Raw genomic sequence first — 24,520 nt, 5'->3', positions numbered from 1 at the left:
CTGGGAAGTGGATTAAGGTGTGGGGTCCCTGGAACTCCTATCGTGGAGGTATTTGCGCCCCGCCCCAGACGCGTGAGATGGATGCTGCCCTGTCTCCCTAGCCCGCGCATTCCTATATGCTCCTGCGACATGAGAATTTGGTTTCTTCTGCCTTGCCCCCCCCCCCTCTGTCTACCCGGGTTGGTTTACTCCTTCGATACGAGGAGCACATGTTACTGCCATTAACCTCCTCTGCCTTGTGTGTGTGATGTTTTTCGTTTTTCAAAAATATGAAACCTTTCTTGCTTGTTTATGGACTGCGGCTGCGGCTGCGGCCGGCTGAGATGATTAGCACTCCAGTAGCTCTTTTGTTGCTTCATCGATGTGAATGTTAAGCTGTGCCTAGGTTTACACTGTGCATTAGCGGCCGGCCTGTTGGTTGTAGGCCCATATTTGTATGTCTCTGAAATTGTAATAAAGGTTTTCCAAAAAAAAAAAAAAAAATCTGTTAGATATTGGCGAAAAGATCTTTGCGAAAATAATACTAGGAAAGCTGAAAGCTTGGGTGGAACAGGACTCTATTATACCGGTAGAACAGGGGGGATTTAAAGAAGGCCACTCTACCATAGACCACTGCTTTGCCCTCTGGGCACTTGCCCGGAAGTCAATAGAGCAGAATGGGAAATTGTATTGCTGTTTTGTTGACTTCCGGGCAGCATTTGACTCAGTAGATCGCAAGTGTCTTTGGGAATGCTTGATCAGATATGGAATACCGGAGGGCTTATTGGTCATCTTAAGGGAGCTACACACAGGAAACTGGGCCCAGGTAATTAAGGATACACAAGGGGCACTGACACAGAAAATAGTGGTAGGGAACGGGCTGAGACAAGGCTGCGTTTTGGCTCCCCTGCTATTTGCCTTATTCTTGGCCGACGTGGAAAGAAGTGCTAGCCCTAGAATGAGCGGAAACAAAGTGGCATGTCTTTTATATGCAGATGACCTTGTGATACTCGATCAAACGTAGCTCGGGCTCCAAAGGAAATTAAATGTTTTTAGAGACTATTGTGAGGCAAAATTTTTTGTTGTAAACATGGATAAAATGAAGATTTTATGTTTTGGGAAAAAAGATTTTTTTTTAGCTTTAGCTGGTTTTAGGACAAAAACGAAACTGGAGATTGTGAAAGAATACAAATATCTGGGTCTCTGGTTTGACAGTGCCCTAAAATGGTGTACCCACCTTGAAGCCCAAAAAGCAAAAGCCTTCTCTTCAATCTGCGGGTTGAAAAAATTGTAATAAGGAACATGGAGAAATGTCCCATAGACCAATTCTAAAAGCATATGAAGCCATGATTCCCCCGCAGGTTTTGTACGGGGCAGAAGTTCTGTACCTAAGTGGTAAATGCAAATGGGACAAGGAAGAAGGGAAGATCCTAAAAACCTTACTGTCTCTACCAAGCTCTGCTATGATCCAGGCTGTAAGAATGGAGACAGGAACAACAGCATGGAGCATTCAGATCCAAATGTTACTGTTAAGATTTTGGAAACGCCAGGACACTGGGGGCGTGAAGGTGGTCTCACAATGGTGTAGGGAGGAGCTCCAAAGTAGCAGCCTAAAGTGTGCAAGGGAGGTAAAAAAGAAGATTCTAACCATAGCGGAGAGATTAAATGTGAGACTCACTGAGCACACACTGGAGTTAGAATTTACCAAGAGTTTACTTAGACTCCAAGGTCAGGAACAGTCAAGGAAAAATGACTTGGGATACTTGAGCACGAAAAAAATTAGTGAAAGAGTTAAGAAACTCATGGGTAAAGGAATCATGGTACCCGTATCTGGACACCTTGCCGAATTATGAGCTTAGGTGCGAACTACTAAGAGTACGAATAGGAATTAACCCGTGGCTAATGGACGGAAAAACAAAGGCTGAAATGTTATATGCTGATGGAATCTGTAAATGTGGTCTTGGAACTAAAAATGATATCCTGCATATATTGGTAGATTGCCTTGCGGTCTTAGCATTGAGAAAATTGCATTTATGCCCGATCTTCTTAAAATACGGAATTAGGTCAAGAGCTCAAGCTATAGACATACTAATAGAAATGACAAATCTCGATATAGCCATCGCATTGGGGAATTATATGAAAGGCATAAAAACCTTTCTGAGGGACAGATTGAAGGAGGTTTAGGAATTCTATCCCTCTTTTTAAGATTCCCACTACTTAGCTTAGGCAAAATACTTCAGATAAAGATATACATTATTGAATTGAGTTGAAATGTAGCTGCTATGGTGGAAAGGAAGTGGATACCGTATTTTTAAAATGTACATAACTGAAAATGTATTTTTAATGAATTTTACTGCTATTTATTTAATTATATTAACATATCCAATATTTAATTCCATCGGGCTAAAAGGTTGCTGCTATTGGGGAAAGAACATGGATCCTGTATTTATATTATGAATATTACTGTAAGGAAGTTTTAATGCATTAATTGTACTTTATTATTGTGGTTCCCGCAGTGTTTAAAGACCATGGTCTAAATAAACAAAGAGTTTCAGTCAGACAGAGATTTGTGTGAAGAGACAATCTGGGGGTACCATGCAGTGGGTGGGTAGCTTAAGAGATTTGGGATATGTATCGGATGCAGCACAATGGGGGGGGGGGGGGTTGGTTATAATGATAAACTGTTATTGCTATATATCTTGTTCATATATCACTGTTGTACACGAAATGTCAGTTTCAATACATCATGGATTGATATGTATCGAAGGCTTCCTGAGATGGGGAGTGTCGCATGGTATGTTATAACTGACACAATAAAATATATTAAAAAAAAAAAAAAATCATAGGTTGAACAGAAATTGGCAACAAGGACAAATGAGTCAGCAAATCTGCTGCAGCTTGCTTAATTGGCCACAGAGAGGCTGCATTTTAAAATATCTTACAGGGTTAAGACACCTGCTGCAAAGATCTTTGTGAGCCCAGCAATTTTCCGGGGATCACATTAGCGGTAGAATAACTCTGGTGGTTAATGTAGTTCTGGGAGAGTTCTGTGTTTTGTCCAATCACAGCTTTGACTCAAAAAAGTAGCAGAGGATAAACGCACCTGCTGCAAAGCACATCCTGTACCATGCAGATCAAAGACTTGTATTTTATGAAGGTAGGTACATGAGCTACTACTTTTGACACAGGGATCATTTTGTTACTTCCAGCTCATAAGGTGCAATACTTCTAGTTTATCACAGTGATCTATTTATCAAGGAGCTGCATGCAAACTGTAAATCATGGGTTTAGAGCCTCATGTTTCTCAATCTGTTGATATTCTAAGATTGCAAAGAAGAGCTTCTCCAAGAATTAATAAAGTCTTGTTACTATGGCGGTCGAAGAGCATTAAAAAAAGTATTGGAACTGTGCTGCTGCATGCAATGGGGCGAGGTCAGTGAGTGCGGGGCGGGGTCAAAGGTGTGGCTAAAAAAACAAAATATTCTTTACGTTGTTTTGGTGTCTCAGCGTCAGATACATGTAAAATAGCGCACAGCTTCAATTAAAAATACATTGAAAAAGATGTTACTCAGTGGGAAATGCACAATAGTACATAATGAAACATCAGTTACTTACTCCACTGCAGAGGTCCGTGTGTAACCAGAGAGCCACAGAATTAAATCTTGGTTGGTGCAGTGGAGAATAGTGCCTTGTGTATTTTAAGTGCTACAAGGTCACAGCCTGAGACAGAAATCCCTGTGAATATGTAAGTAATTATTTTAAACTTGCATTACACACGGTTCAAGGTAGACTGCTACAATATGTGCAAAAAGGTCAAGATAAACTGGTGCTTCCAAAATATAGATGTTAGTAATACCCAGACTGTATGTAATGTAATTTTTTTACATAACTGTCCCTTCAACATCTCATCAGGGGCAGTAAGCGCTATATAAATACAATTACAATTAAAAGCACGCACTTCACAGCTTTGTTGTTAACTCTTTGCACTACCACTCAAAAAGAATAAATCTTTGTCATCACAAAGCTTTCAGTGACTCGATCAATTAAAGCCAGTACCAGCTCTCAAGCAACCTTTACATTTGCAGAATTAACTCGTACTACGAGGTGTTGAAGGCGAATAACTAGCAAAAAACACAGAAAACCTGGGCTAAGGCAGGTAGGTTGGAAAACAAATTGTGGTGAAATGTGTTGGAAGAATAGGAATGTTATATTTATAATATTTTGTGGGTTTTGATGTTAAAGAAAGGAGGGATGCTAGAACCAGTATGTGAGGCCGAAGGTCCTCGTTCTTGTTAGCTCTGCATGTTTCCAAATAACGCAACCTTTTCCAGAAAACTTAAGCAAGAGTCAGTCATGTCTCAATGTAGCAAATTTGTTTTCTGAATTAGACACGTTAAGAGTTTAAAAGGAAGCAAATTAGGAGTATAGGAGACGGAAACAAATACCAGAGAAGTGCCCAAATATGCATTACAGATTGCTGTTGTAAACTGTCACTTACCTGACAGGCACATTACAAATTCCTGTTCTCACTTTCTTGTAGCTGTTTTTTTTTTATCAACGGATCAGTAGCTCTGATGCGTTTTATGGGAGCTGACAGTTAAAATGTTGGGGTACTTTAGTATCCTATTCAAATCAATTTTTTAGAAAATGTATCATTGTACTGAAAGACCCTGCTAGAAAAGGTGGTTCTGAATGGACAACTGAGCTGTGAAGTGCATGCTTTTCATTGTATTTGCATAGCACTTACCATCCCCAAGGACGTGTTGAAGGGGCAGTTATGTAAAAAAAAAATGCATTACGTACGGTTTGGGTATTACTAAAATCTATATTTTGAAAGCACACTTTTATTGTAAAACTCAGATTTTTGTTCTCACTATCCCGGGGAGAACGCTACTGGTGCAATGCATTTGGCTCACCGAGGGCCTCATGTAGGTAGCCAAATACCGGTCGGTAACGGCCGATTTTCGGTAATTATACCGTTACCGACCGGTATTTAGGCTTTTGGTATGTAGGGGGACAATTTCTGTATTCGGAATTTACCGAATCGGTAAAATTACCGATTCGGTAAATTCCGAATACAGAAATGAGATGTAGGGGGAGTGTGTGGGTGATGTTTGGAGTCGGTATTTACCACCAACTAATAGTTGGTGGTAAATGAAGAATGGATGTGAAAATGCATTTCAAAGCGCCTACAAGTGTGCAATGTGGCAGACATACATGCCCTTAGGGCATGTATGTGTGCCACATGTGCACACATGGCCGTTTCAGGGGTGCAACAGGGTGTCATTGTGACACCCTGCCACCCTTGCATGTGTTCCCCCCATTACCGAATAGGTATTTACCGATTCGGTAATGAGGCATACCTTCCCATCAATGGGAAGGTATGCCTCATTACCGAATCGGTAAATACCGATTCGGTAATTACCGAATTTTAACGAATCGGTAATAATTACCGACTCATTACCTACATAGCATTTACCACTTCATAAATACTGAATCGGTATGATTCGGTATTTATGAAGTGGTAAATGCAAGCCCACCTACATAAGGCCCCAAGTCTCCTTTTGTATATTTCACGAGCCAAGATACTCCTTGGTCGATCTGTCGAGCTTTACTTTAAGCAGTGGTGTTGCCAGGATAGAATATCACACGCACGCACGCGGCTCAAAGTACAGTCCCAAGTAAAATGGTTCTTATTTCCACAGAAGGAAGAAGAGGAGTTTCAAATTAAGAGAGTAAAATAAAGCACATAGCCATAGCTCACACATGGCATTAAAAAGCATTATCTTTTCATGCATTTAGCTGCTTGCAAGTCTATGCGTCTGTAATGGCGCAGACTCCGCAATCTCTAGATCCTCTTTCCAATGCTATTGGGTGCTCGGAAGCGCCTACATCCGCGCCTGAAGGGCCAGGCAGGTATCTGTAACAGACATGTCCAGCATGACTTTTCATATAGTTCTCACCACAGTTATAGTCCAGCATAAGATAACCTTTTGGGTTCTGCTGAAACCACAGAGTCCACCTCGATCACACACAAAATGGATGTAATTGGTCTAAAAACGATGCTTGTGGCCGGCAGAAATGGCGATAAAGCATGAATGGAACAAGTGGAACATGAATGTTGCTTAATTAATTTTGAACATTTAAAAAATATATATATTTTGATTAATTTTGCCTGTTGCTTTTCTTTCTGAATAGAACAGACCTGGAAACAAACAAATCATGGGAGAACATAGTCTTTTCTCACAGACAGGAACAAACAAAAATAGAATAGGTATCCTTTTTCAGTTTGCTATCATTTGAAATTGAAATAGGTTTCTAACATTTTCAACAGAGGTTCTTTTGAGCTTCTCCTTTCCTGTCATCCAAGCAGGTTGACGCAAAGCGGTTTTCTTTAATTCCACATTTTGTTATGCAGGGGCTTAGGAACATGCTCTCTATGTTAAGCCACTATACAAATTTCCAGATAATGTGGTGGCGTTGGATTAATTCTCATTTTTTCCAAACATGTATAATTTCAATTGGCATGAAAAGTTAAAATATTCGTCCTGAACATCATTCCAGGGGGCAAAAGATCGCAGACTTCCTCCTAAGAGTGTTCGGTTTTAGGTCGATCACTAAATATTACAGATAAATCACCTCAGAACTTGCGGTAAGAGTTCTGGCTTGGGTATAGGGGAAGAGGCCATATCTGAGCCAGATAAAATATGCAGACAGAGTTTTGTTTTATTGGTGTGTGCGTGAATGTATGTGGTCCCCTCTGTGCTTTGCGGTGTTCTTACCTGTACACTAGGATGATGCAGGTGATGAAGAACGATACTCCGATAGTGAAGGCGTATGCGAGAGGCATGTTGTAGAGGAGTTGGCTGTTTTTCTCACAGTTGCTGCTGTTGGGTTGGAGGACACACGCTTCATTAAGGGTAAAGTTGCTGTAATAGCCATAGTACATCAAGGTGTGCGTGAAATAGCCCTGCGGTGAAGGAGCGGTATGTGAGCGCGTTCAAGAATTGGACACAAAACAATCTAGATAATCATGATGGTACAAGAGGATAAGCTGCAAAGTACTCACCGCCCCAGTCAGGAGTTCCAGCCCAGCAAAGTCCCTGCTGTTTGGAGTCTTTGGAGGGTGCACTGCCTGCGGGACTACAATGAAGACCAGGCAGATGAGGAAGAGGAATATGTTGAACAAGAGCAGTGTCTTAAGGAAGAGGAAGTAGGAGAGGACGCTGGAGCCAAAGCGACCACTGATCTGCTTCAAGGCGTAATACCAGGGCAGCAGAGAATGAGCAAAGGAGATGATCCCCATCCAGGCACTCCGGGCACCCTGAGAGAAGAGACAGCCAAAGTGAGACTAGATGCGAACCAACTTTACTTACACACCCCCAGGAACCCAACACATCATGTTGCAAGCACTCTATGGTCTTCAGTCGAAGAGCAGTCTAAACTTCTACCAAGCCCGTAGGCTACACATATAACCTTCACAAGCCTCTTGCCCTCTTACCCAGCACCAGTTCACCTTTAGCTCCTACTCAGCTGCCCTCTGCTATCATCCATAGAAAAGACAAGTCAGTAGCCCCCACACTGACCCTCTACATAACCATCCTACTTCCCTCAAGTCACAGAGCAACCCTGGTCCAAATCAACCGAGAAAGTTCACCCCTCACTGTCATGCACACCCTTCATTCAAAGTTTCAACTCTCACCACTGAGCCCAGGCAGCTTCATATGTACCACTCTGCCATGCAGTTCTCATGCATGATCTTAAATCTTACCAGACAATGCTTGGTGACCTCATCCATGTCCTATTCTCACCCTTTACAAAGCTCCTCACCCAGCGCCCTCAGTTTCATTCACTTTTCCTTCCACTTCTATCGGTCACACCTCTAGTGAGCGGTACATATCAGTGCTTGCTTATGGGTTTACAGAGAAAGAGCCCAGCTACTACCAAAGGGATATGTCAATTTGAAGGAGAGGACTACAGAGCTGGGGGTCTAGCTCCTACATGAGAAGTGGGTGGGTGAAGAAATAAGGTCAATGGGGAAGGTGGTCCAAATCTGGCCATGTGGCGGCAAAGGCAGATATCAAAGAGAAGGATCTGGTTCTTGCTACAGGGATAGTTTGCCACATGGTATTTTCAAATTTGTGTGTAGGGAGGTCAGTAAACGGCTGTAGAGAGTAGCCCATCTATCCCCGTGGTACGCGGGGAGTTATGAAGAGGGGGAGTCCATCCCTCCAAAAGGTATGTCCGGGGCTGGATTTCATATATTGGGCTTCTCGTGCATAAGGCTGCAGGTTGTGTTCTTTGCAGAAATAAGGTTTCACCTGGGTGGAGGTTCGCTTCTTACCATGATGATGTCATACTTGACCCGCCTGCAGCAGGCCCTGCGGCCCCTCTTCTTAGAACCACCAATCTGTTCTTGCCTGAAAGGATGGAAACTGGAATAAGCGGAGTGTATGCATGGATCAACGGACAATGGGGAGAAGGTCACAGGTAGCAACAGACTGGCCATTATCTGAATATGGCAATTGTTGGACAGAGTATTAAATCGTTGGAGCCTCTCCTGTCTAGTTTACACATGCCACCTGCTGCCTCTGGGACATTTCGTTGTTGGTGAGCATTTCTGATTAGGGCATCTCTAAAGAAAAAATATTTCCAAAGATGTGTTTTGCAGGACACCTTCGTACTAAAGTCCCACCCCAGCTCCCATTTCCCATGTATAAAGACAGTGTCTCCACACAGGAACCTCTGCACAGGACATGCTCTGTGAGCAAGGCCACCACGTGGACAACATCCCCTGACGACATAGGTGAGGGGTTACTGGACGTCAATCTGAAAGGGGAAAGAAACACCCTTGAGAATCAGAGGGGTAGAGAGCTTTACCGTTAGATAGTCATAGGGAGAGGGCCTCTCTCAGGATCACAAGAGTAAGGCTTCACGGGGAACATAAAATTCAGGGATGCCTAATTTCTGGCTCCACGGTTTACAGGTGGAGGCTCGAGGCCAAAGACCTGCAAGAAAACACAGGTACCAGGCTACATGCTTTGAAGGGCACAGGTTGAGTTGCAAGAGTGATGAGTTTCAGGGACCTTGAACTCACAGTCCCAGGTACGAGATCACAGGTTTGAAATGTGAGAGGCAGCAGGGATTATCAAGGTCTACAAGAGAGCACAGGACACTACATATGAAAGTTGGAAGTGGTAGGTCATCTAAACGCGTGCAAACATCTTTCTGTGATAGCAAAGCTAGTGCTAATCCATTTTATACCGGTATCGATGTTGTTTAAGAATTATGCACTTTCCTTAAATCGTTGCATATATGGCAAGTCTACCTTGGTAAATAATTCACTAGCTTTATAATTTAGGCATACTTTTTTTTAACAGAGTGCAATATTAAATGGACAGAATCCTGGATCCTCCATCTAGACTACTACACTTGTACAGTAAAGCAGGTGTCTCGTGCACACACCCGTATCAAAGCTGACTCTTGCAGAAATTGCGCTTGCAAAGGAACCAGCTTTGATATCTTATCCTTGGTGTCTGGTTAATAAGGCAGTAAAAACTCTCCCCTCACTCCAAAGCTCTTGGGAAGGCGGTCGCACAGCATTACTGCAGAGCACATCACATTGCAGTTTGTACCCACCTTAGCTCCCGCTTCACTGCCAGGCTCAGAGGCATACTCTGAAGCATACGGTCCCTCTGTCCTGCCGACAGGCTCTGCAGCTCCATCACCAGAAGGTTGCGCTTCTCTGAGGTGGGAGGAAAGAGTGTTTACATGGTGGCCTGAGATTAGAGTTGCTCCCAAATTAACTGATGCAGCAAGCACACACACACACACAAGCTTCTCCCGCTATTAGTATGCATACACTCAGTGGTCCTGCCCCTCTCCTTGGAAACCAGATTCACTATCTAGTCTATAACTAAAGAATACACTCTTGTATCCCAATTCTCATACTAAATTATGGATGCCACACTCCCCATGTCATGTAAACGCATTTATACCTGAATTATTATATAAATACACATTGGGCAACTGGCTACAGCAAATACACCATAACCAACAAATTCCACTAACAACCAACACACCAGCACACCTGTGAGGCCATGTCATCAAGATGGAGCACACTCACCGGCCTCCTCCTCCAGGTCAATATCGGTCTCCAAGTTGTAGTGGCGAATGCTGGGTCGAGCTGAACGCCCCAGGTCATGTATCGATGGACGGCTCTTTCTGCGGCGTAGCTGCATTGTACGGTTGTAGTATTCAGAGATGACGGCACCACGGCTGCGGCCTGTACAAACCAATATAGGACATCATTCACACAAAAAAATGCCCACCCCCTCCATCTAGTTAGGTTCATAATCCTAGCACCATCACCCACGACACCCATAGTCAATGCAATCCATGGAGCCCAACATCTTTGTCAACAATCCAGATTGTTCTATAATCTCTGCAGAACCCTCTTGAGCCCCACAAATTACTGCATCTGCTTTTGTGCTACTTACTCCTCCACACAGCCTTCAATGCCTTCTCATTTTAAGACTCACCAATACTTTCACCATCAAACCCAGACCCTGATAATCCCAACTTTCATTGTTCCAATATCCCCAGTCAGACAATGGACCATCCCTCTTCCACCTGCATTATTCACCAAAATCTGAGGCCACCCTAAACCCTTTGTCCAGAGGATCTACCTACCTGGTCTCCACCCCAACACCTGTGATATGAATTATTTCCTATGGACCATTTTACCCAAACTTCACTGACAGGTAGACATGCTTTAGCCAAGCCTTCAAGGGTTCTCACTTTCCCAAAGTATTTTGAAGGTGGAGCTTCAGCTTCACTCTCACAGAGACAGTGTCACTGAGACCTACTCACTCCTCACCGGTGTGGCATGGCTTCTCTCAATCATGAGAGGTGCAGCTGAGCCCTCTCATACTCCAGTATTGTAAGTAGGCCCCTCTCTTTCATCAGTAGTTACACAGGGATGCTGGCTTTCTGTCATTCACCTGTAGCACAACTTGACTCCTCTCACTCACCAATAGTGCGGCTGGGCATACAGGCAAGGATTCGCAGAGTGGCAGATGAATACTCTCTATTCGGAGCGTGCAGTTCACCCAATCCACTGACATCCTGGAGATCTTGCTCCCTGTCTTCTGTAAGTGAAATGAAACGGGCAGTTCAGTCGCAATCACCAAGTCCGAGACAAATCTGACTAATAAACACATTCCGGTAATTTGAATCTTTGTTCTGAACCTACCGCCCATCATATATTATACTGAATGAGGACAATCTTAATAGTCATCTTGGACCGAATCTCATATCTGGATCATGAATATATGTCTATTTATTTTGTACTAAGTACCCAAAAGTATTCTTTCATTTATTAACTATTCACACTGCTCAGACCCATTTTTCCAAAACGACAAATATATGTTTATTTGTATTAATTAAAAAAATTCTGAACCTTTACATTGTCATAGGAGTTCACTTTCAGGTAATGAAATTCCTTGTTCAAATAAAATATACTCTAAACTACATACAATGACTTCTCAAACATTCCTACGCACATGAGGGCTGCTGGGTTAAGGCTTCTTCATTTCATAGGGCCTCCATCGACCCAGCGACTGGAGAGACGCGTTTCAGCTGACACAGCAGCCTTTCTCAATCTCAATTGCAACAGTTAGTTCTGCTCGTAATTCGTCCATCATAGATTAGGCCACTTAAGCTATTACTCACAGTCAATGACGCCATCTACTCTTCACAAATCACATTTACTCCGTTTGCCTCCACAGAAATAAATTTCATTTTGTGCAAAAAGTAGTGCAGTCTATTCAACGATAACGATAAAGGCGTCATTCCTGCCTTTCACACGTAGTTCGTCATTGACTGTGAGTAATAACTTAAGTGGCCTAATCTATGATGGACGAATTACGAGCAGATCTAACTGTTGCAATGCATGACGGGCCCTGTGGTCTTTTAAATGAAAACAGTAAATGGTTAAAGATAAGCCCCGATTTTTGTGCTAACTTTTGGCTTTGACATTGAATAAAACGTTTACATTTATCTACTTTGACCACAGTACCGTGAAAAAATGAACTACTAAAGTTATAATAATGAAAAAAACAACTCGTAGTCCATCTTCAGTGTCCTATGACCCGCAGATATAAAAAATGACATACATACATACCCTACTGGAGTTTGCCAGTAGGTAGTTCTAGTTAGGACCATGTTTCCACAGGAAAGGCGCCGTTTGAAGAACCTTCATGACATTTTCCCAAAAGGGTGCCCCAGGGATTCTATTTGTGCATGGAAAGTTTTGGGTGATCCGTCAAGCGGGAGCTGAGAAAATGGGTCAACAAAAGTGGATTTCCATGTTAATTTCCAGAGTCTTTTGACAAGCCTGCAGCCCGAACTGCTGGACGGAATCACACCGAATTTGGCAGAAAGGTACCTTTTGATTCACAGATTACACTTTTTGTTATTTGGTGTAAATACGTTCAATAGTTTGGGAGAAATTAAAGGAAATCCAAATGTGGGTATCTAGGGTTGTGAATCCTTTGTGAATAATGATGAGCTCATGCAGAGATCTGCTGAGCTCTGACTGGCTGCCAAACCTTCAAGTGTTGGCAGCCATCTTGGGACTTAGCTTCAGCCCCCCCCCCCGTGAGAAGTTGGCCTGGTATATGCTGTCCACTAATTAAAGTGGGCACCTTGCACCAGTCCAAACAACCCTTATGGTGATTTAAGAGGTCAAAGATAACCTTAGAAAGCTATCCAAGTGGTAGCTGTGGAGAGCAGCCTTCAGGCTTAGTCTTGAAGGAATGTTAAGCAGCTTGTTTTACCAGAATGCAACCTTAAAGTATTGGTTAAATGAAAGGAGAACCACACAGTAGTTATAAAAATATGTATTTATTGATATAACACTATCTTAATATGACACAGTATCTCCTACACGGAGATAATCACAAAGCACACAATACTTAAGCACAGAAATGACAGTAAATAGCACAAATACAAACTGGGCCCCAGGGGGGACTAAACTATATACTATACAAGTATACTCAACAACTTGGTCAAGACAGCATCAAGAGGATGTAGTTAGTTAGTTAATACTTTATTCGAGTTCAAAATTCATGAAGTCATAAAAGCAACAAGTTCATTACAAAGACAAAGGTAAACCACAAAGCAGTTATTATAAAAACATGCGAAGTATCCTAAAAATTAATTAAACTTTTCCTTTTCCTTAAAATACTTTTTAAAAAGCCCAGCATAATTGATACACAGTATTCATCACTTAGAGAGACTAAAAACAATAAGGCAGGGCGACATTGTCTCCATGAACCATGTTTTTGTAAGAGTGGCTTGATCCATCTTGATCGTTCCAACAAATAAAATTTACAAAAACAAATTACACGCAGAGAGGATTGGGAAGACAAGTTATCAGACGGGCAGTTACAAAGATTTCTAGCCCAGTCATTTACTGCGGGAAAAGTGACTAGACGGAAGAAGATGTCGAACCTAAGTCTAGTTAGTAGATAACGGTCAAAGCCCTCCTGACACCCGATTAGATAAGGCTGGATAGTATAAGAGACTAGGGTACATTGATGTTGCAAAACAAGGTTCTTATTTAGTTCTATACCTAGTCTAAGAGATTCAACATGATACCAGCACAACTCCTTCAGGTCCTTTCTAGTAATCCTGCACATTGACTCGGGTTGGTGATAAAACTCAGGTCTTCCGAGATCCCTAGTAAAATTGCAAATGAACTTCAGCCAGGGTATCCTGAAGGCCCTATCCAGCCCCATACAATCCTTGATGATATTTCTGTTTAACATTAGGTCCGGTGATGTCCAAATTCTGTGCCAGAGCAAAACTGGTTGTATACTAATCAGGTCACTCACATAACGCACACCCAACTCTGCATGACAATTAAAAACAGGGGAGCTAACCGGGGTTGACAGAATAAATCTCAGAAATGCGTTCTCTACCTTTTGTATTGAGGAAGAGTTATGAATCCCCCAGATACCTGCCCCATATATAGCAGTACTGATACACTTTGCCTGATAGATTTTTAAGAGAATCGCGGGTGGTCTCTTCCCCAGTTTTTTCGAAAAAGACACAAGTGCAGCAGTGGCTTTCTTAAATATCAAAGTCCTATTTTTAATGGCTGGCCTAAGGACCCTGTTTCTTCAAGGACTACACCCAGGTATGAGAAAGTTTTAGTTGAAGCAAGTTTCTCGTTCCCAACAAACAAACAACACTTTTTTCTAAGATCTGCCACAGGTCATTACAAATGATTTGGATACATTAAGTTTTAACCCCCTGTTATCCATAAAATTTAAGTAGGTGTCCAGAGCAGTTTGAAGACCTCTTTGAGTCCGAGACATGATCACTGCGTCGTCTGCATATAAAAGGGATGCGATTTGATGCTGGTTAACCTGGGGAGAATCGCGTACCACGGCAACTAGCTCTTTTTCTAGGTCATTAATGTACAAATTGAACAGAAATGGGGCGAGTACACACCCTTGTCTCACTCCCCTCTTTACGTGAAAAGGCTTGGTGCATTCACCTTTGGTGCCGTATCTGACTTTCGCCCTGGCCCCTACATACAGTTGTCTTAAAAAGGAGATAAGTACTTCGTCCACCTTCATGTCCCTCAGGATCTGCCGTAAACGACTGTGAATGACACAATCGAAAGCAGCGCTTAAATCTACAAACACTACAAAAAGTTTGCCTTCTTTGGCCTGGGTATATTTTCCTGAGATTAAAGTAAAGTTAAGGACCTGCTCCAAGGTGCCACATCCCTCGCGAAAGCCATATTGTACCGGGGACAAAATATTAGCCTCTATGGCCCATTGTTGTAGGCGGTTCAAAATAACACGCCCAGTGATTTTCATAAAAGAATCCAGTAGGGATATAGGGCGATAACAGGAGGGTTTTTCTCGGTCCCCTTTTTTGAATATAGGTATAATTATAGAGTCTGCCCAGGTATCAATAAAGCCCCGCTCGCAACTAGCTTCCAATACACGCATGAATAGGGGTGACCAGAGCTCAGGCTGATATTTAAAAAGATCTATAGGGACGCTGTCTGCGCCTGGCGATTTGATGCCCCTGCTCTGGGTGATGGCGTCAGAAATTTCATTTACAGTAACAGCTAAGTTGATCGGTGTGAAGTTACCCTCGTTTTGTCCCTGGGTAACAGTCTCCAACTCTACCAGTTTATCTTTCCCTCCTGGGTTATAGACCTCGGCGAAGAAATCTATCCATGAATCTTCTGTGATAGCCACTTCCATTCTAACAATTTCACCTGATGAAAAAAAAGGAGCCTTGACAGCTAACCAAAAGGCAGAGCAATCCCTTTCCAAGGACGCGTTATATAGACTTAGCCACGCGTCATTCTTAATTTCGCGTTTACGTGACTTTCTGGCCCGATTGTATTCATGTCTGAGAAGCCTAATTTCAGTTTGGTTTCTTGGGTTTTTTCTTAGAGCATTCTTTAAGAGAGTGTGAGCCTTAGTACAAGCGGAGTCAAACCACCCTTTACTGCTTGCTTTCCCCTCTTTAAAAGGACGTTGTAGGACCTCTTTAATAGTCTTAGTGATGTTTGCAAAAGAGTCCAGGACGTCTATTTGTGATACTTCATCCTGGAGGCATACATTAATAGAGGTTAACGCCTGTTTAATGATATTTCTATTAGTGACCTCTGGGTTGTTCTGTGACCATCTAAGGGCGTACCCGTTCAAACTGCTTAAGGTGCAATTTGTTGTCCAGGCTAATTTCTCTACCGGAGGACGATCTATTTTGCAGGGGAGCTGAATACAGAAGCTAAGTGGGAGATGGTCGCTCACCCCAGTTGTGTGTGTAGCAAAATCTGATAACCAGCGTGAGTGAGAATTTGTGATGGTAATAAAATCGATCAGCGTACTAGACCCTCTCCCCACGTACGTGGAGCTAAACTCCACCGTGGGCCTACAGAGCAAATTGACAAAACCCAGATCGAATGTGGCCATCATGTCATTAAATGAGTCGCCCCCGCTATAGTGGGCAAAGTGGGGTTGATATTCAGATTTATAATTTTCCTGGTCGCCACACCCACTCAAATACTGTTTACAAAGGTGGTGGTTGAAATCGCCTCCCCAGATAATGATTGAATCCCTTAAGAGATTTGTCTACTAGGGCCCTTAGTTCCTTGATAAGGGTATTTATAATACCATTTGCTAACCCCTACTCAATGTTGTTATACATGTTGATAATAATAATCTCCACCTTGGGGGACACCCGGATTAGAATAATTTGATAGTAGCTGCAAGAGGCCACCGTACTTGATGATAATATCTCCAGCAAATTAGAGAAATAAATGGTCAGGCCACCTTTACTCCTCCCAAAGTTAGAGGAACTAGCAGGTTGATGGTAGGTTTTATACCCAGTAATATGGATGGCATCAAGAGACCAAGTCTCTTGTAGACATAAAATATCTATGTCCTTGATAAAATCAATCCATATAGGATTGTTTATCTTGGAACGGAGACCGGCTACGTTCCAGAAAGCAATCCTGGTCCCTTTCTTAGTTACAACCCCTGGTTGTTCAGACAGATTAGTTGCCTTCGGTTGAACATCTGCACTGGCTACCGCTGTTGTTACTTTCGGATCAGAAGTGACAGCAGTCTCAGTTATTGGGCGTCAGTCAACTCCTTCTAGTCCGCTCAAAACAGAGAAGCGATTGACCCCTTCAAAACTTTGATATTGCCCGTCATTCCCTCTCCACATCCTGTTAGGGAACATCTTTCTAGGATAATTCCATCCTGGGCTTAGAGGGGTGCGATAGCTCTTCCTGCCCCCGTACGCAATAACCTTACCTGGGAGGATCTCAATGCCCTTCGATTGTGACTTGGCGTTGAATATGGACTCATCAATAATTTGTCTGACCAGAGTGGGACTATTAAAATTGAGTATAATACAATCCCCAGCTCTATTCTTCCTAGTTCTGCCAATCCAGGACACTCTACGTACCATTATTATATCTTTCCAGGTGTTGTTTCCTACCGATGTATTCTTTGTGATCCAGTAGATCACCTTATTTTTTAATTGGCCAATGTCCTCTTTTACGCCCTTACTCAATACAGGGACGTTTGCGAGCACTACAACTAAGGGTGAACACGCCGGTGGGAGATCAATGACTGGTAAGGAGACCTGCTCGTCCTGACCAACCGGCGCAGTCTCCCCCTTAGAAATTTCGCTAATTTGTGAGGGTGTGATGGTATGTGATGTAGTTTCGGAAGGAGTAGTTTCTTACCTGTAACTCCAGTTCTGTAGTAGGGGTATTTCTGTTATAGTCATAATCTATGAATAGTCCCGCCCATGTGCGGGGACCCTGGAGCAATCAAAATATCTCTTAAGCTGTCCAGCATTTGCAAACCTGCAAAGACACTTAAGAGACAGACAAAATAATACAGCCTAATAACAATATGGCTGCACTGGCCAGCACTTCCTCTGAAGTGAACACAAAAGCCAAAATAAAGTTTAAATGTCATTTTTATTCACATCTGACATGTTCCTTTATTGTATCACACTCCCTTCACCAAAATCCCTTTAAACAATAGAGAGGAAGGGGTGGACAGACAAGCCCTATAGGCTGTCATTATGTGTCTGCTAAAGGGATACCATGCCTTTAAGAAACTCTCCAGAGACCCCCGGTATCCCAGGATGCACAGCCAAAGCAAGTTACTTTCAGTTCTTTTTGAAGGTGTATAACAACAGGCCTGATACTGCCAGATTTACTCCACCGGGGAGGAGGGAGGGTCGCTTATGACTATAACAGATATACCCCTACTACAGAACTGGAGTTACAGGTAAGAAACTACTCCTTCTGTAGTAGGGGATCTCTGTGTATAGTCCTAATCTATGAATAGAATGGCAAGCCCATCCCAACCAACAAACAGCGGTGGAGTAAGAACCAAACACCAACAAATCACTGTGCAAACAAATTCCTCAGCGAAGCCTGCCCAACCTGCGCATCTGCCCTAGCATCAGAGTCCAGGCAGTAATGCTTTGTAAACGTATGGACTGACTTCCAGGTGGCAGCCTTACAAATGTCAGCAATTGGAACATTCCTAAGCAAAGCTGTAGTAGCTGCTTTGCCCCTAGTGGAATGCGCAGTAGGCTTACCCCCTAACGTCTTATTAGCTTTCTGATAACAAAGCTGAATACAGGACACAATCCATCTGGAGATGGACTGTTTTGAGGTAGCTAGACCAGTTCTGACTGAACCATAATTTACAAACAGTTGATCCGACCTGCGGATGTCTTTTGTCTTATCTAGATAGAATTTCAACACCCTACGCACATCTAGTGAATGCAGAGACCTCTCCGCCGGAGAGGAGGGATGCTGAAAAAATGTAGGCAAAGTAATCATTTGATTCACATGAAAATCAGATATCACTTTAGGCAAAAATTTAGGATGAGTACGCATCACTACTTTAGACGCATGGAACACAGTATACGGCTCTTGACAACACAAAGCCTGAATCTCACTTACCCTCCTGGCCGATGTAATGGCCACAAGGAAGGCAGCCTTCCATGACAAATGCTGCAAAGAAGCCTTATGAATAGGCTCAAAAGGCTCCCTCGTCAACCTGGACAACACCACGTTCAATTCCCATGGTGGAGAAGGTCGTCTAACAGGGGGAAACACCTTACGCAAACCCGGCGCAGTCTCCCCCTTAGAAATTTCGCTAATTTGTGAGGGTGTGATGGTATGTGATGTAGTTTCGGAAGGAGTAGTTTCTTACCTGTAACTCCAGTTCTGTAGTAGGGGTATTTCTGTTATAGTCATAATCTATGAATAGTCCCGCCCATGTGCGGGGACCCTGGAGCAATCAAAATATCTCTTAAGCTGTCCAGCATTTGCAAACCTGCAAAGACACTTAAGAGACAGACAAAATAATACAGCCTAATAACAATATGGCTGCACTGGCCAGCACTTCCTCTGAAGTGAACACAAAAGCCAAAATAAAGTTTAAATGTCATTTTTATTCACATCTGACATGTTCCTTTATTGTATCACACTCCCTTCACCAAAATCCCTTTAAACAATAGAGAGGAAGGGGTGGACAGACAAGCCCTATAGGCTGTCATTATGTGTCTGCTAAAGGGATACCATGCCTTTAAGAAACTCTCCAGAGACCCCCGGTATCCCAGGATGCACAGCCAAAGCAAGTTACTTTCAGTTCTTTTTGAAGGTGTATAACAACAGGCCTGATACTGCCAGATTTACTCCACCGGGGAGGAGGGAGGGTCGCTTATGACTATAACAGATATACCCCTACTACAGAACTGGAGTTACAGGTAAGAAACTACTCCTTCTGTAGTAGGGGATCTCTGTGTATAGTCCTAATCTATGAATAGAATGGCAAGCCCATCCCAACCAACAAACAGCGGTGGAGTAAGAACCAAAACACCAACAAATCACTGTGCAAACAAATTCCTCAGCGAAGCCTGCCCAACCTGCGCATCTGCCCTAGCATCAGAGTCCAGGCAGTAATGCTTTGTAAACGTATGGACTGACTTCCAGGTGGCAGCCTTACAAATGTCAGCAATTGGAACATTCCTAAGCAAAGCTGTAGTAGCTGCTTTGCCCCTAGTGGAATGCGCAGTAGGCTTACCCCCTAACGTCTTATTAGCTTTCTGATAACAAAGCTGAATACAGGACACAATCCATCTGGAGATGGACTGTTTTGAGGTAGCTAGACCAGTTCTGACTGAACCATAATTTACAAACAGTTGATCCGACCTGCGGATGTCTTTTGTCTTATCTAGATAGAATTTCAACACCCTACGCACATCTAGTGAATGCAGAGACCTCTCCGCCGGAGAGGAGGGATGCTGAAAAAATGTAGGCAAAGTAATCATTTGATTCACATGAAAATCAGATATCACTTTAGGCAAAAATTTAGGATGAGTACGCATCACTACTTTAGACGCATGGAACACAGTATACGGCTCTTGACAACACAGAGCCTGAATCTCACTTACCCTCCTGGCCGATGTAATGGCCACAAGGAAGGCAGCCTTCCATGACAAATGCTGCAAAGAAGCCTTATGAATAGGCTCAAAAGGCTCCCTCGTCAACCTGGACAACACCACGTTCAATTCCCATGGTGGAGAAGGTCGTCTAACAGGGGGAAACACCTTACGCAAACCCTCCAAAAAAATCCTTAATCACAGGGATTTGAAAAAATGAGGTTTGGGAAGGGCCCTTTCTATACGCAGTCAAAGCTGCGAGATGAACCTTAATAGATTGAAAATTAAGCCCAGATTGAGCTAACTTCAGCAGATAAGGCAAAATAACATCTTCTTTACAAGATGTAGGGTCAACGTCCTTCGCCTTGCACCACAAGCAGAATCTCTTCCACTTATAGGCGTAAGAAGTCCTCGTAGACGGTCTCTTCGACTCTTTCAAGATCTCCATACAGTCCTGAGGTAGGTTCAAGTGTCCATACTGTACTAGCTCAGGAGCCATGCTGCCAAACTCAAGGACGAGAGATTGGGGTGAACCATCTGTCCTCCGAACTTCGTGAGAAGGTCCGGCCGACACGGCAGGCGCCGGTGTGGCAGAACAGACCGGTGAAGAAGGTCGGTGAACCACCATTGCCTCGGCCACTCCGGAGCAATCAGGATCATCCTGGCTCTGGATTGCGACAGCTTGATCAGCACCGCCGGAATCAGGGGAATGGGTGGAAAGGCGTAAAGAAAGCTGTTGGACCAGCTGATCCATAGTGCATTCCCCAGTGTCCCTGGTTGGTAGTACCGGGACGCGAAGTCGCGGCATTTGCTGTTTTCTGCCGTAGCGAACAGATCGATATCCGGAGTGCCCCACTCTGCGAAGACGCCTCTTAGCACGTCGTCGTTTAGCACCCACTTGTGATTTTCTTGAACGAGCCTGCTGAGTGCATCGGCTTGGGCATTCTGCACTCCCGGCAGATGGGTCGCCATGATCGTTAGGTTCCTGGCCACCAGCCAATTCCAGATCGTCTGTGCCTCCCGAGACAGCGTGCGTGAACGGGAGCCCCCCTGCTTGTTGAGGTAATACATGGTAGTAGTATGTCCGGCTGAACTAGCAGGGAGTTCGTCTTGAAGGAAGGATGGAACGCCTTCAGGGCCAAGTGTACTGCTCTGAGTTCCAAAAAGTTGATGTGGTAAGTCATCTCCGTCTGCGACCATGTCCCCTGAATCTGAAGAGGGCCCGAATGCGCTCCCCAGCCCTGGAGAGACGCATCGGTCACTATGGTCTGGACCGGAATATCCTTGTGAAAGGGAGTCCCCTTGCAGACATTCTCTGAGGAGCACCACCATTTCAGAGACTGTAGAGCGTGTTGGGACAGATGAATCTTGTCCTCCCAACGCCCCCGCCTCTGGTCCCATTGATCCTCCAGACATTCCTGCAGAGGCCTCATATGCAGACGTGCATTGGGGGTGAGGAAGATGCAGGAAGCCATCGACCCCAGTAAAGAGGACACCGTCCTCACTGTAGGAGAGTGGGCTGAGAGGAGGTGCAGGGCCTTCCCACGGATCGATAAGCGTCTCTCCTCCGAAGGACACACGCTTGCGTTCAAAGTATTGACTGAGGCCCCCAAGTACTGGAGACACTGCACAGGGGTCGGCACTGACTTCGACATGTTGATGTGCAGTCCCAGGCGATGAAGCAGGGCAGCCGTCCTGTTGAAATGACACTGGGCTTCCTGGTACGTGGAAGCTTTGATCAGCCAATCGTCCAGGTATGGATACACAAACACCTTGTTCTTCCGCAAGTGTGCTGCCACCACCGCCATGCACTTGGAGAACGTCCTTGGTGCAGACTTCAGCCCAAACGGGAGTACTGTATACTGGTAATGGTTGTTGCCTACCAGAAACCTCAGGAACTTGCAATGCTTTTGTGCGATCGGCACATGAAAGTAAGCGTCCTGCAGATCTATGGCGCACAGCCAGTCTCCTCGATGCAACTGAGGGTAAATCTGATGCAGGGACAACATACGGAACTTTTCTCTGCGGATCCACTTGTTTGCTTGACGCAGATCTAGAATAGGCCTGAACTCGTTCTTGTCCTTTTTTTGACGAGAAAGAACCTGGAGTAAAGACCTGTTCCTCTTTGCCTCAAAGGAACAGCTTCTATCGCTGTTCTGCTCGATTTTCCCGGCCTTCTTGTGTTAACAAGTGATTGAATGTGACTTCAGTCTCTTACCATTCAAGCCTAAGGGTTAGAGTAGTGAATGGAGCCTATTTACTAGGCACTTCGACATGATTCTGTGCTCTTCCCCATAGATCAGGGCTTGCACACATAGCCTAGGGGATAGATTTGTTAGTATTAGGGATAACCTGTCCTGTAGTGAGGGTATTTCATGGAGCTGTGCTGAATTCAGGCCTGGTAGGCCTCAAACGGGAGAGACTCCATCTTTCTTTCTGCTCCGGCAGCTTGGGATTCTTCTAGGTCAAGAGTAATGTTTTAGTTATGAGGTGTTATTCGCTTGGAGAGAACCGGTTCAGGCCGGCCCTTATCGAAGGATTGTATTTTTCTTCATGCCGAAGACACTACATCAGGCCGGCCGGCTGGGAACGTGTCCTTGGTACGGGGAGGTACAAGAATTTGGTGGGCGGCAGGTTACGGGCCGGAATTTTCCATGAGGAAATGCACCTCTATATTAGTGAAAGTCTGAGGCAGTTACATGTTCAGTCCGTAGGCGGCATCTAGCCGTTAGCAGTAAAGCTACTACTTATTCCAGGGAAGACAGACGCCATCTTGAAGGCGGTGAAGAACTGAGAGAAAGATGCTTTCCTAACAGAATAGCCGGAGAGGAGAGAGTAGCCGATAAGGAAGAGGTCCCAGTGACTCGGAGAAGGGTGATTTCAGGCGAGCCGAGGCACAGACGAGAAGGGAGCCTAGATGACCACTGAGTGCAGGCTACATACTACTAAGGTGATGTCGACCCTTTCTTATTAGAGTGTACAACTTAATCTTTCACTTTTCTTTGCAGGTTATGTGTCATATCGTAATGTTATGTGATTGTGTATGGAATGAGTAATAAAGTATCCAGTTTGTAGTGAACCAACATGTGCTGCGTGTTCTTGTATAAGAGGGTAGCCTATTCTTCTAGTCAGCTGTAGCTACATGAACAGATGTTAACCCAGATCAGGTAAGTGGTAACTGAATAGGGGAAAGAGGAGCCCCTCAAACCTGAGAACAGGCTATGCCCGAACTGGCAATCCTTGTGTGATCTGATGAATAGTGAGACTGATTCCCTTTTTGTATGTTATGGTGATCATAGGATGAACTGTCGTATGGGCAGAGAGGTCTGGGTTCGTATGGGACAGCGAGGCCGCCACTTGTGATACTGTCGTATGGGCAGAGAGGTCTGGATTCGTAGGGGATCGCGAGGCCGCCGATTGTGCTGATACTGTCGTATGGGCAGAGAGGTCTGGGTTCGTATGGGACCGCGAGGCCGCCACTTGTGATACTGTCGTAGGGGCAGAGAGGTCTGGATTCGTAGGGGATCGCGAGGCCGCCGATTGTGCTGATACTGTCGTATGGGCAGAGAGGTCTGGGTTCGTATGGGACCGCGAGGCCGCCACTTGTGATACTGTCGTATGGGCAGAGAGGTCTGGGTTCGTATGGGACCGCGAGGCCGCCACTTGTGATACTGTCGTAGGGGCAGAGAGGTCTGGATTCGTAGGGGATCGCGAGGCCGCCGATTGTGCTGATACTGTCGTATGGGCAGAGAGGTCTGGGTTCGTATGGGACCGCGAGGCCGCCACTTGTGATACTGTCGTATGGGCAGAGAGGTCTGGATTCGTAGGGGATCGCGAGGCCGCCGATTGTGCTGATACTGTCGTATGGGCAGAGAGGTCTGGGTTCGTATGGGACCGCGAGGCCGCCACTTGTGATACTGTCGTATGGGCAGAAAGGTCTGGATCCGTATGGGATCGCGAGACCGCCGATTGTGAGATCTTGGTATACATAGTAGGAATCCCCTGTCCTTAGGTGATAGATATATGTAGTTGTAGGATTGTAAATAGGTTCTAGGGAGGGGGTAACGTTCTGGCTGGGTTAGTGAGGCTCTGATGAGCGGGTTCTATCTGATCCGAAAACCCAAGCAGAACATTTGGCGTCACGAACCGTTTATGAAACCTGTGTGCGTTGTGGTTGTATCGTGTTTGCCTTCGGCGCGTGCGTGGTTTTGTTTCTATATTATTTGTATATACCTGCGTGTAGTTTTCTTTTCTCTTTCTTTTTTTTTTCTTTTTCTCTTTTTCTTTCGTTTCAAAGATGTTTTCTAGAAAGTCGAAATCTACTTTTAAGTTGCCCGTTGATATTCCCGGCTGGGATTCAACGCCTTATGAAGCCTTAGCCCGTGAGTGGGCTGATTCTACTGGTTTGAGTGAGAATTGGAATTCTTTTTTGGAGCTGGCGGAGCCGGCTGATGTGATTACTTGTTTACAGAAGGCGCCGGTATCTAAGGGTGATGAGCTTCCCGTTTTGGGGCGCAGAGGTTGG

The 24,520-nt window shown here is 44.4% G+C and overlaps 1 protein-coding gene across 3 annotated transcripts in view; it reads right to left on the bottom strand.

Moving 5' to 3' along the window:
- The window catches only part of TMC6 (transmembrane channel like 6), a 340,145-nt gene that overhangs the window by 128,669 nt on the left and 186,956 nt on the right, over positions 1-24,520 (bottom strand). For all 3 annotated transcript variants that reach the window (XM_085617505.1, XM_085617502.1, XM_085617503.1), the window contains exons 4-9: positions 11,013-11,129; positions 10,106-10,264; positions 9,619-9,724; positions 8,324-8,399; positions 7,049-7,303; positions 6,762-6,949 (exon numbers count right to left, since the gene is read on the bottom strand). In XM_085617505.1, the coding sequence (XP_085473631.1) occupies positions 6,762-6,949; positions 7,049-7,303; positions 8,324-8,399; positions 9,619-9,724; positions 10,106-10,264; positions 11,013-11,129 (901 nt within the window). The remainder of the gene's footprint in view (positions 1-6,761; positions 6,950-7,048; positions 7,304-8,323; positions 8,400-9,618; positions 9,725-10,105; positions 10,265-11,012; positions 11,130-24,520) is intronic.

Source organism: Triturus cristatus, chromosome 7 (genome assembly GCF_964204655.1).
Source record: "Triturus cristatus chromosome 7, aTriCri1.1, whole genome shotgun sequence".
NCBI classification, from domain to species: Eukaryota; Metazoa; Chordata; class Amphibia; order Caudata; family Salamandridae; genus Triturus; species Triturus cristatus.
The sequence above is the reverse complement of the archived record's forward strand: the minus strand, read 5'-3'. Positions and strand labels throughout refer to the sequence as shown.